The sequence below is a fragment of the Crassostrea angulata genome, chromosome 10 (assembly GCF_025612915.1).
Source record: "Crassostrea angulata isolate pt1a10 chromosome 10, ASM2561291v2, whole genome shotgun sequence".
NCBI classification, from domain to species: Eukaryota; Metazoa; Mollusca; class Bivalvia; order Ostreida; family Ostreidae; genus Magallana; species Magallana angulata.
This window is the reverse complement of record NC_069120.1, coordinates 19286305-19299997: the sequence shown is the minus strand read 5'-3', so window position 1 is coordinate 19299997 and position 13693 is coordinate 19286305. Positions and strand designations below refer to the sequence as shown.

At 34.2% G+C, this 13693-nt stretch overlaps 2 protein-coding genes across 2 annotated transcripts; one reads left to right on the top strand and one right to left on the bottom strand.

The window, feature by feature from the left end:
* Positions 1–6208: 6208 nt before the first annotated feature.
* On the top strand, positions 6209–7669 carry LOC128165340 (P2X purinoceptor 7-like). The gene is made up of 5 exons (XM_052829755.1): positions 6209–6425; positions 6675–6881; positions 6914–6915; positions 7017–7254; positions 7391–7669. The coding sequence occupies exons 1-5, from the start codon at positions 6414–6416 to the stop codon at positions 7652–7654; spliced, it is 723 nt and encodes a 240-aa protein (XP_052685715.1). The 5' UTR covers positions 6209–6413; the 3' UTR covers positions 7655–7669.
* An 849-nt stretch (positions 7670–8518) lies between these two features.
* On the bottom strand, positions 8519–13642 carry LOC128164990 (uncharacterized). Its single transcript, XM_052829146.1, has 12 exons — positions 13567–13642; positions 13026–13145; positions 12360–12521; positions 11960–12061; positions 11552–11849; positions 10932–11214; positions 10540–10818; positions 10277–10353; positions 10026–10130; positions 9222–9436; positions 8970–9134; positions 8519–8769 (listed from the first exon to the last, which is right to left on the bottom strand). The coding sequence occupies exons 3-12, from the start codon at positions 12485–12487 to the stop codon at positions 8520–8522; spliced, it is 1902 nt and encodes a 633-aa protein (XP_052685106.1). The 5' UTR covers positions 12488–12521; positions 13026–13145; positions 13567–13642; the 3' UTR covers position 8519.
* Positions 13643–13693: the final 51 nt, after the last annotated feature.

The window sequence follows — 13693 nt, the reverse complement described above, 5'->3', positions numbered from 1 at the left end:
CTTATTGGGGCCACTGAACAAAAATTGTAAGGTTACATGTTATTAGGTACATTATTTTGAGCATCTTTTCTTTTATACTGCATTTCAAAATATTTTTTCTTTTTGAGATATAGGTTATCAAATTTTTGAACTTTTGCCCCTAAAAATCCTTAATTACGTAACACATGAGAAAAATCATTATAATGTTAGGCTACATAACTGTTAGATAAACATATTTGCTTCTATAATCTATTACGAAATACCCCTCGGTAAAGAACTATAGGAAAAAGACTTTAGAGCCCTCTAGGCCCCTAATATTAGGGTCCAGCCCCTTTTTCATGGTATCAAATGAAAGTTCCTTTGATTATAAAGACATTTTGTTCAACAAGTGTTCAGAAATCCGTTACCATTCTTGAGATATCTCAAAGGAATATTTTAGGGGCCGGTCCCTTATCTCCTTATTGGGGCCGCTGAACCAAAATTTTTAGGCTGCATGTTGTTAAGGACATCATTTTGAGCATCTTTTCTTTTATACTGCATTTCAAAATATTTTTCCGTTTTGTGATATAGGTGAGCAAAGTTTTGGACTTTTGACCCCTAAAAATCCTTAATTACGTAACACATGAGAAAATCGTTATACTGCTTGGCTTCATAACTGTAAGATAAACATATTTGCTTCTATAATTTATTACAAAATATCCCTCAGTAAAGAACTATAGTAAAAAGACTTTAGAGCCCTCTAGGTCCCTAATATTAGGGGCCAGCCCCTTTTTCTTGGTATCAAATGAAAGGTCATTTGATTATAGAGACTTTTTGTTCAACAAGTGTTCAGAAATCCGTTACCATTCTTGAGATATCTGAGAAAGAATGTTTTAGGGGCCGGTCCCTTATCTCCTTATTAGGGCCGCTGAACCTAATTTTTTAGGTTGCATGGTGTTAAGGACATCATTTTGAGCATCTTTTCTTTTATACTGCATTTCAAAATATTTTTCCGTTTTGAGATATAGGTGGTCAAAGTTTTGGATTTCTGACCCCTAAAAACCCCTAATTACGTAACATATGAGAAAATCGTTACACTGCTTGGCTTCATATTTGTAAGATAAACATATTTGCTTATATAATTTATTACAAAATATCCCTCGGTAAAGAGTTATGGGTAAAAGACTTTAGAGCCCTTTAGGTCCCTTATTTGAGGGGCCAGCCCCTTTTTCCTGATATCAGCAGAAAGGTCTTGTAAATATAAACTTTTTTTACATTACATGTTTTAACAAAATATTATCCAGAAAAGAGATAAAAAGACAAAAGCACAAAAAATTACGACGCTTTTTTAATGTCAATTTTCGAGCCATAGCGAGCTTTGGCGCCAGTAGTGCTAAACATACAAAACAACAATCATGCAAAACTTCAATCTTTTGTTTACCAACCGTAGAAATCTGAGCTCAAAATCTCTTATAGTTTAGGAGAACGGCCGCAGACAAAATACCCATATAAAAAATAGAAAAATCTCAATATCTCCAAAACGGATGTGACGTCATCAGTGCAAAAAATTTGCTATCAACTTCAGACCACTATCTATCACATCTGAAAATTTGATGGAGATCGGTTGAGCCGTTTCTGAGAAATCGCGTGCACAAAAATGGGAAGAAAAAAAAAGAATAAAAATAATAGGGAAAAAGAAACCGAAGAATAACAATAAGGTCTTCCGTTGGAAACGGAAGACCTTAATAATAATAATAATAAAAATATTGATACATTATTTTATCGTATCATATTTTTTTTTACAATAAATATTATTTAACATTATGTTGTATATAATAATACAATAACGTTTCATATAATACAAAACTATATGTTTCACGTTACATCTTTAAACAATTAACACACCTATTAAGCTATTTTGAATGAGGAGGGAGCATCCTTGATAATGGAGATCAGGCTCTGTATCTAAAGCTACCTTTTCGATTCATTTCTTTAGGTAAATAAACCATTCAAGTTTGAAACAGTACTATTATCTATTATTATGCCTTCTGTCAGTTTGTCACTATATATTCAATACTCATCTATTTTCGCATAGTACAAAAGGATTTATATAGCGTAAGCATATTATGCCTCCGGCTCGTGCACCATGTATCAAACCCTGACTACTAATTAGGCATAGTATATGCACAACACAATACTATTATATAATTATTATGTCTCCTGTCAGTTTGTCGCTATATATTTAATACTTATCTGTTTTCGCATAGTATACAAAGAATTATATAGCGTAAGCATACTATGCCGAAATAGAGCACCGTAAATGTTTTCAACAAAATTCGTACTACTGCCGACAGCGGGTTTCGATCTCACGACGCTAAAACCATTCCAACTTTAAGCCCAACGCGTTACCGCTAGGCTATAATAGCCGATAATGTGATTGACGGTATTTATATATAGAAGGTAGATATATACGACTGACATCAAGCAATTGAAATTATTAATCTTTCCAAAAAAAACTTCATTATTGATGGTAATTTTAAAGTTAAAGTTTCTGAAAAACTTGCGAAAAATTGATTAAACATTTTTCAAAGCAATTTTACATGCGAATCAATAAACACCTTTTAACTGACGCTTGGTGAAGAATGTACAAGAAAAAAATTCAATGAGATTTCGTCTGCTAAACATTTCGAGTTTTTTCGGAAGGTCAAACGTCTCTCATTTTTCAAAAGAATCTTAACCTTTGTTGACTTGTTGATTAAATAAACAATTAAATCAATTGATTAATTAAAAAAAACCGCTTGCTTTTCCGGTGATTATTTTTAAGGACTAGTCAACAGTCAAACGTCGCAGCTTCTTATAGCAAAGCACGTCAGTATATTCAACAGTCGGCATACTAATAACAATAGTGCCTCCGGATCATGCACTATGTTTCAAACCCTGACTACTATTAAGGCATAGTACATACACAACACAACACTATTATATAATTAAACATGTGACCTGTTCAAAATAACTAAACCTACTACTGCATCTGCTTTTATGGCTCTGATTTAGCATCCACGCCTGTGGAGTGCATCAAAATCACTAAATCCATCATCTGTTCAAATCTGATAAAGATTACACAAATAATAACCAAGATTTGTCTATCAAAGGGCACCTTAACATCATTCAGCATCCGAAACCTATAGCTATGCCTCAGGTTCAGCATGAAAGCCTATCTAGTGCGTAAGTTTCATAAGACGCACCATCCGTGCAAGACTGGAAAAGTTTATACCAGTAATAACTAAATTAACACATCAGAGGGTGCCTGCTCTGAAAACTTTAACCAGCTCCTAAAAGAATTAACCTCCTCCAGCATCCGAAACATTTGGCTCAAATTCAGCATTCAAGCCGGTGAAGTGCATCAGTATTATAAGACGGACCATCCTACGAGTTTGGTGAAGTTATGACCAATATATAGTAACTAAGATATAGTCATCAAAGGGCACCTCACCAAAAAAATTAACCTACTCCAAAAACCTTAACCTTCTCCATCATCTGAAATTCATGGCCCATATTCAGCATACTGGTTTTTTAAGTCCATAAGTAGGTCCAAATACATTATTTACCGCTAAAAACTAAGATACAGGACCTGCACAAAAATTTTAACTAAGTTCGGACGCCCGCGCCTTGGGAATACGTAAAAGAGCTTATATTAAGGTATATATCAAAGATTACGTATAAGTACAATGTACGTTTGTAGACCTGGCATCAGTTTTCAAGTCAGTTATCATTTTTTGGTCGCAGCGTACGCAGATAGAAGTGAATAAATGCATTCATCTTTTTATAGTTTTGTTGGGAAATTTTTGCAAAGGACAATGGTAGTAAGCACTTTTCATTGCATTTCGTCTGAAAGTGAAAATGACTCCAATTCACTGCAGAGGGCACTCCACGGAATTTCGAGACACTATGTGTTTTTATTAATTATACTGTAGCATCTTGTAGAATCACATATGAGAGGGTCGTGGTCAGTGTAAGACGGGGGCCGGGATTTTGAAGCGATGCAAGTAGGTCATCGAGTATTCAAAGACTTATTATGTTTAATTAAAATCGATTTTGATTACCAAAAGTATCGCACGGAAGACAGTGATTATTGATCAAAACGGGAGTTGAAATATCTTTAATAAAGCCCAAACACTCTAGAATATGTAATGGAGTAGGCGACACGTATTATTTCAGGGTATTTTATTAAAGGACTTTGAAATCAAATTTGTTTTCAATTAATTAGAAAATTGATTTTAATTAGTTCCCTGGCCAATAATTTTAACAGTGAAATATTATTGTTGTTCCAAAAATGCTTGAAACTAAATTAATCATTTTGCATTGTATTAATTGGAAACATTTTCAAACTGATTTTAATTAGTTTCCTGGTCAATAATTTTACAGAGGAATATTATTGTTGTTCCTAAAATACTTGAAGCCAATTTATAAAATTTGTTGCCATATTTGAAAATCATAAATTATAATTTCCCTTTCAACAAATTTCCCACTAAATGTAACTTATTCTCCAGAAATATTTTTCAGTTTGATATAAGTCACGAGGAAGTAATTTGTTCCCACAAAAAATCATTATCACAAAATGTAATTAATTCTCACGTAATTATAGTTGGTGGCATATGTTTTGCACTTTTCATAACCATTTGTTTTATTCATCGATTTTAAAGTATTTAGATCTGTTGAAATGTTTAAAGATAGATGCAGGTAAACCGACATTATGACTAGATATTCTCAAGTTTTAGTCAACTTTAGCTTAGAAATTACGAGTTTTTTTCATTTCTATACAGCTCTATGCCTTATGTTAGGAAAATATGTTTTCCATCACAGCGTAAAAAATAAATAACATGAATGAAAGTGAAATAATTTACTGAACCATATCTTTTGAACAAACTGGTTGATGTATATTTTACTTATAATAAAAAAAACCTCGTATATTCGCATAACTAAGAATACACTTAGTCTTCTTGGTTGTCCATATGACGTATGTAAATAATGCCTCTAGATATTTGAAACATTTTCAATGTATATACGTATAAAAGAATTGTTCGTAAGTCATGAATTGGTAAAAAAAAAAACCTCATCAATTTACTCAAAATTTGACCTATGCATTGATCCTTGATTGATCTGTTAAAACCATCGTCGGATACCCACGGTTGATCGCGTCTTTTACTTATCACGTAATAAGTAAAAGACGCGATCACCCGTGGGTATCCGACGATGTGTAAAAACAAGACCCGATTTTTGTTTACATATCAATTAATTCTTATCTCTTGTAACTTGGCTAACAATTAAATGTTGGTTAATCATTCAAACTGCACAAGTAAACTACTTTATGCATTAACAATTTTGATTTGAAATCATGTGGTCAAATCTATTATAAAGCATTTCGGGCTGAATTGGATGTTACCACGACCAAAATTATGACCTTATAATACTCAAAGAATGATTACTTATTCCTTAAATATGAAGCTACACATACAAAAATGTTCACAGATCAAAGTACAAAAACATACAAGTTTAAAATTCACGTTAAGCACGCGGATTCCAATTTAAAATGTATAAAGGATTGACCTTGGGAGTGCAGAGGTCAAAGCTTAGTAATATTAACAAACAAATTGTCGCTTTATGCCACGAGTTCTCTGGGCCGAGTTTCATTAATGAAAAATATGGCAGGGAACTCTCCCACCAAAGTGGGAGTAGAGCGGCAAACAGAAACAGCCGAACCCACACCATTCTTCTAACTTGAATAGGTCGAATGGCCGTGTACAAAGTGCGCCTCAAGACCCCCCCCCCCCCTCCCCTCCCCTCTGAGAGAGATCAGAAAGATGCAATTTCCTAAAGACGACAGATGTGCCCCATCCGATTGAAACAGAGCGTGATATGGGTTTATATCTGTGAATAAAGGCACTTCCGGATTAAAAACTATGATATCTAAGTAGAAATTATTACCTCTTCGGTTTATTAATGGTGCGTAGGTCTGCAGAATAGCACCAATAAAACAAGGGAGAATGTACGAATTCTTACCTAGCATTTTGATAGGGAGACCTTATGAATCAAAACATGTCATATGTTACAATTATTAACTTTCTAGCCAAAAGTTTTCCCAAATCGTTTCCCCTACAGTGTAAACATAAAAATTAGGCACATGACCCATCTTTTCCAATGTTTTAATCTTTTGGTGTGTCTGGCTTAAAGCTGTTTGGTCCGATTTTGAGGCATATTTTTTTGATGCAATAAAAACATCGATTTTGTGTTGTATATGTATTTAAATGAATATTCTAGTAGTTTGTTCGATTATGAAAACGATATTTACAAGTTTAAAACGAGAAACAAAGTTTGTTTACCAAACAAAATACGCCGAGCGGAAGTTTGAATATTCAACAGAGAAGATCACGTGACTTTCAATTTCACAACAAGACATGGAAACTGAGGTTTGTAACATGTGTTTTAGCATGTAAGATAATTGATGATTTTGTTGGTTATTTCAAAAGATACATGTTAAGTTAGGCAAAAAAGCATTCTTGTTGATAAATTATATGTAAAATAACATTAAAAACTATCAGAAACACGTACTTTGAGAAGTGATGTAGTAGCGGGAAAAATGAAGGGGCTCCTAAGGGGTAAATTGGACAATACAATGAATACGGCAAAGACAATATATTATTTTTGTAATATTTCAGTCATCTTCGTCAACTGCCGGGGATTCTCCTGTACGTCGTGGTAGAGGGAGATCTAGGTCTGTTAGAGGGAGATCTAGATCTACCAGTGGACGCGGTCGGGGACGGGGTAGGATATTGCGAGGTGGGGCGAGAGGAACAGAGAGGCAGGAAGACAGGCGGGATTTCATTGCCCTTAGGCAGACACAAAACAGAGAAGAAGTCGCAAAGGTAAATTTTTGTATGCTTGACTATATAAATAGAAGTTTTAAAAGACATTTTTGTTAAAAAAAAAATTAAGTTCCACATGTACATGGGAATCAATGCATCAATTTGTCAATATTTTTAATACTGTTTTATTCTGAGACATGTTCAAAATATGACGTTGGAACAATGTCAAAACATGCTGGTTCAAATAGCCACTAGATCCGCCAGCTTCATATTAGACATTTTGGAGCAATCAAACCCCATGCCTGACACACCACAGCCACCTCGACCTGGAGTTCCCTCTTGGTGCACTTGCACCAGGTGCAGAGATATGCCAACAGAGGAGGAAAAGGTCTGCTGCAGGAAGACTCCAGAAAACTGCACAACTCTCTTGCCTGTATGTACTTATTGTAACCGTAATTAAGAATATTTTTCAAAATAATACAAATTAATATACAAAATGATATTTTAATAAGCTTTTTCCTAGGCGCAAGACTTTGGATTAAATTGATTAGTTTCTTCTTATCAAACAGGATTTTCATGTGTTGTGCTTGGACGAAGCTGTTCTCGCCTTGGCCAGACTATACAGGGAAGATGTGTTAGCTCTCCCTGCTGATGAGAACTACAATAGGGCCAACAGGCATGCTGCCTACAGACAATTCATCTTGTGGACCTATGGAAAGCTTGGAGCAGGGCAGAGGAAGGTCATTCCAAGCTGTGTGGTGTGGAAAATTAGGGACAAATACCCAGAGCCTTCTGGACAATACGTCGGATTTCATCCTGGGAGACTTGCATAATAAGAAACTTTTGTCAAATAAATGTTTTATTCCATGATTCTCAATATTCTTTTTCTTAGATTGCACATGTATTGAACATACAAATGAAAAAAACAAAAGTTATTTGCTACACAGTAGCTTTTTGAGATGTTACAAATTGTCACACCTTTACAATGAATTTGGTCCATATTTACTGCAATACAAAACAAGTGCATTTTTAATAAAGCAAACAGAAATAGGTAAACCAAGCAAAACCTGAATTATAAGAAAAGAAGTGTAAATGATGTGCAATAATTGCAAAACATAACCGACATTCAATAAAAAGCATACACTTTGAAACATCATAAAACAAGGCCAAGGGGCTACATTGCTCATATTGGCATTAACTCTAAGCAGCGTTTGGTACAAGAATGGCTATATAATTACATGTACCAGTATATATCTAGTTGAACACAAACAATGGAATCTCGGTACACATTGTCAATCTATTTCTTTCTACTGATTAAAAGCCATCATTAACATTTAGCTATCTTAGTCATTTTAGTTTATTTCAGTTTAATTATTTTATTTGTGCACCTAACAAAATGAAACATTAAACATTAAAAAAAAATACAACTAACAATTTCAATAATTCCCCAAAAATATAAAGAGAAATATACTGATGTCATTAATTTTGGGGCGTTTCACTCGTAATCAATAACAGCAGACCTGTCTGTTACTTTAATATGCCGATTTTGATTCTCACCTTCATCTGGCTTTAAAATATGTGTGCTTTGAATATTTCTAACTATTTTTGAAGAATTTGTTACTATTATGACCATAAACGGGAGACAAATTTTGAACAGAACAGCTCACTTGAGCCTGTCATAAGAAATTTAAAGTCTATTTATTGAAATCTTGATTTCTTCTTGACCACAAGCTCGGTTGTTGGAGGTGGTGACTTTGGGGCTATGGTTCTGGAAATGCGTCGAGGGTCTCCTTCTGCAAGTTCAGCTGCCTGGTGCATGCCTCCCACCGACTCCAAGCGACTTTGGAGAATCTTCCTCATGATATCCGAGACATGGCTGTAGGTCTTCTGAGTTTTCCTCTGGACTACAGTCCACCTCCCAGTCTTCTTGGAATAAGTCCTATGATATCTGAATAAAAATAAGACATGTAATTAAGGATTGATAAAAATTAGGTTTAACCTTTCAGCATTGTTTAACATGAGAGAATAAAATGGCAAAAATAACTTTCGACCATTGCTCAGTAGTAGACAATGTATGAGATATTGCTGTATATTGATTCTTACAGTTAAATAGACCTGAGAGCATATGTGAAATCCCAAATATTTTACCTTGTTGTGCCATCCTTTCGAGTATCTGTTGGAAGATCCACACTCAAATTGTAGTCAAGAGCTGCCAAGATGTTTCTTGCTCTATATACTGGTGGTGAATACGATATCCTCTTGGATGCATACATGAGAATATGGTTATTAAAAATCTCTAAATTTGATGTACTCCTTAAAAGAAAAAAGAAGAAGTTAAGTCAGTAAACTGTAAATACAATAATAATTACATGTAGAATAAGGCATTCTGATAATTCATACCTGAAATTGAGATAGTAGTGGATATTATTCAGGAAGCGCTTGTCAAGTACGATTTTGGTCAGGGCTAGATGTGCTGGGCTTCCTTTCTCTATCCATTCTTTGTCCCTGTTTTCTTCTAATTCACCATGGGAGCACGATCCTGGTGACAGACCGACATATGACAATGCCCATTCATGTTCGTTCTGAACATGATGAAGCACTCCTACCCATAGATCCTAAAATCAAGAGAGAGAAAATGATCTCTACTACCATAAAGTAGTGCATATTAAGCATCTTTTGAGCTCTCCCACATGACCAATTTTGCATAGGAAGAAAATTATCTTTTCTGAGTACACTATGCATGGCTTTAAAACTAACAAAAAATTTACTTTGATATTTTAAAGATTAACATGTTGATTAAAACTTATGCATTCAAAGCTCACAGTTTTCTGAATGTGCTGAAGGTTTCACATGACACATATTACAAGTGAATACTGTATACAGGATAATTTTTTACCTATGTAATTTTCGCTCTTCTACACTTTTAAATCGTTTCACCCTGTCTTGAATTGCCAACACAAAGCTGTGTTTAAGGAGAGATCATTTGAGACATCAATTTTAAATTTGTTTGTTGGCAAAAAGAGCAATAGGGGCAATAATATAACAGGGCAAATACTTCACTGTTTACAGTATTCCACTTTATGAATTTAATTTATAAGCCACCCATGGGTATGAAATAATACAACAGACCTCAGTCTGTGATGGGAGATTTGTAGTAATTATATCAGTTTAATTTTCATTAAAGTAAACAAATTAAATAGTTACCAAAAATTCTTCATGGGTGTTGGCCATTTTACTGCAGTGCCAAAAGTGATTAACTATATCTTGGCTCCAGTTCAGCAGCTCCCGACAGCTCTTTTCTTGACCAGCCTATGATGGCAAGTTTATAATGCTATATCTATGTTTGTTTATATTTTAAGCTTAATTGCCCAATACAATTTTTTTTTCATTTAAATACTTTAACTTATTGAAGATGAAATAAATAAAATAAACTAAATGTGGTTAAAAATAATTACCTTGACAATTTTTTTCCCGAGGTTTTTGGCGGCATGCAATATGTCATGGGAGTGTTTAATTTGAGGATACTGGCGTTCTGTCATAAAATAAATAATAAACTATGCTAAGCGGTTATACAACTGATTGTAATGCTTGTACAGCGTTATGTTACGTAAAGATACCTTTTTCCCCGTAGTTATACTAAAATTAAAGTTAAGCTCTGTTTCAAATAATATGTGGCTAGCAATAACACGCATATATTATTAATGGCAATGTCCTTAATTAGTGATGTCATTTATTCTATTACGTGTATTAGAGTTTAACATACTCATTAATGCACCAATCTGTAAATGTGCATCAGTCACTACTTCAGTGACATTGTTGCTGGACCTCACATCTTCCAAAGCTCTCTGAAAGCCAGCTTTCTCCATGTTAGTGCTTTTCTTCCCCACCTCCCTCTTGTCAAGTGTTTCAATCGCAATGATCTTCTTGCTGTCATTCTCCATCATGGAATATGTACAATATTTGGCACAATGGCCAGGACTGTCCATACGTCCATCCCCTTTCAGAGAAAAATGAAATAGTTTACATACATACATACACACACACAGTTCAAATCATCAATAAAGAAAAAAAAATTGTTGGTTTATAAACAAACCACAACAACAAACCTACCAAGAAGAACTACGTCTTTATCCTCAAGCTCTGCCCGAAAGCTGCGAAGATGTTCATCCCATTTTTCTTCAATCGCAGGAACAAGATAGGTGCGTTGCATACGAGTAAATGATGACTGGCTTGGAAAATGCAGTTTTAGGATCTTTGCCATCAATTCCACCTTGCTAAAGTTGTTTCCCGAGCACAGAACTGCTGCTGCTATCATTAGGTCCCCACTGTGTAGTCCATTGTTGAGCAGTGGTTGGGAGCACCATCTGTGTTTGATATGCTTCCTAGGACATGACTGCATAATAAAAAAAAATGTTTAACCTTTTTTGCAACTAATTTCATAAAGCGCTGCTTTTAAAACATAGGTTTCTACTACAATAAAAGTGCATACCGCATATAGGGAAATATTGTCCCCATTTTATTTACGCCCCTTTTAGCATTGTTGTCTGCAGGCCAATTTAAAACTGGCAAAATTCTAATGTTTCTAATTATCTTTCTTAAAGCACAACGTTGTCTTGGTTATTTCAAGATGGGGAAACACCATACTATTTGTAAGTCCAGAAGGGCAAAAATAGCACAGACAAAAAATAACTATGTATACAGTACTTAATTATAACACTTGTCAAACTTACCCAGATAATGTATAATGCAGATGCAACATATTTTGTTGAAATCTCTACAAGCTCTGGACACCCTTTAACCAAGCAGCGCTCATCAATCTTTGTTTTTGCTAAAAGCAGCAACTGTTTCTCATATGCGATAACTTTTTCTGATGCAAGTACAACATCTGATTCCTCCATCGACAACACCTGGGTGATACCTGGGCCAGTGAAGTATTCTGGTGGTTCATCCACCGTCTCTATAACTTCATCACTTCCAAAGACCAAGTCACCTCCAGCTACATCTTCGATGTCAATAGTTTCATCTTCACTTCAATTTGAAAGATTCATCTATTACCTCATCAGTACAATTTTTTCTTTTAGCTTTATCAGATGGATGTACATTTTCTGGGTAAACAAAATTATGTGAGGTGTACTTACCCTAAAGTCACTTCATATTCTTCTACATCAAAATCATCATCACTATCATCATCAACACTTCCTTTTTCTTCTTCAGATTCTTTCGTAATGCTAATACTCAAACTAGAATATAAGAGTAAACAAAACTTTTACTCTACATTGTTTGAATATCATATATTAGATAAATTTACTAAATAACAGCCATGTACATATATTTATAAAAACACATCTGCATTTAAGAACCTGCATTACACCTGTTTAAATATTACTTATAACACCTTATTGATTTATTGTTAATGAATATTAAAATTCATCAATAATCCTTTGACATTTATTCCGTCAACACTGTATCGAACAATGTATTTCTATTTGATATTCCACAAGGTTAAACTTTAATTTTTACACCTTTTTTTTCATTTACCTAAAAGGGTCTACAAATGAAGATGAGAAAGCTGTTTCCAATGAACTTTTTCTCTTTGTTTCTTCCCCTTTGGATATGGGTGACTGATGAGATGCAGTAGCTGGGCTCAAAAAACTTGATTTCTCCATTTCTTCAACTCCTGACTCTGCTGTTTCTGTAGTACTGCAATCAGAATTTTTAATTTATACATAAACTAAGCTTTGAACATCAGCATTGACAAGTACATTGAGAGTGTTCAATATGAATATCATAGTCTTCATTTTCCACTGTCTATTTCATGTGGTTGGTTACAAACAGGCCACTCCTTACACTGACAACCCCCCCCCCCCCTGCCCTTCGTGTTAGTTGACCTACTACTGTCTTTACTAGCTATTTTGATACATTTGAAATCCATAGTTATGTTTTAATTACTAATCAGGAAAAAATTTCTAAAAAAATGCTTGTACATGGAGCTATAACAATTACATATGTACATGCATCTACCTTAATACAGGTTGAAGGTGCATGTGTTCATTCTAATAAAATCATGCATAATATGTTATTTACATGCACGTAACCGAAATATCTTCCATGATGACTTTCAAAAGTATTTACGTGTAAAATACATTATATCATAATATATAAATATTGTATATAGACATGCATGTACATGGTGTACATATATACCTACCATTTCCTTTAGAATCTGTTGACGAAATTTCTGATAGTATCAACTCTGATATCCTTGGCAGAGGATGAGGCCTAGCAGGAGTTGAAGAAAGTATTCCTTGCCTTGAAAGGCGTTTCCTATATAAATTGAAACAAATCCCATTTATGAATATTCGAGTTTTTGTAAAGAAAAAATTGTTTTATATATTTTTTAAACAAACTACAATAAAAACATAAAGAATCTGAAATCAGCTGTACATTTTTTTTTAATTTTTAAAATGATTTATTTCTGTGCTATTGATACAAACAGACATTTCTAGTGTACAGTCTCGCTCTGTAAACGTACGATTTATTTGATTTCTGTTTTTACCCCTTCGAAGGCCCCATTATCATTACATACACAAAACAAAGTGTTTTAACGTATATTTTCTAGAACATTTCTTATCTTACGCATTAATACGTGTCAAGTGTAACAATGTTACCATAATATACAATATACAGATAAACAAAATGATGTCTAAAAATTCAATTTTTGAAGAAGAGAAGAGATCGTACTTACTGGGACTCATAGTGAGAGTTGAGGAGAAATCCCGCAAGTTCGGGGTTTGATTTCAATCCAAGCGAGTCACGCAAACTGTTCCAGTCTTCAATATTTTCACCAATAAAAATCCTACTTTTCGCGTGAG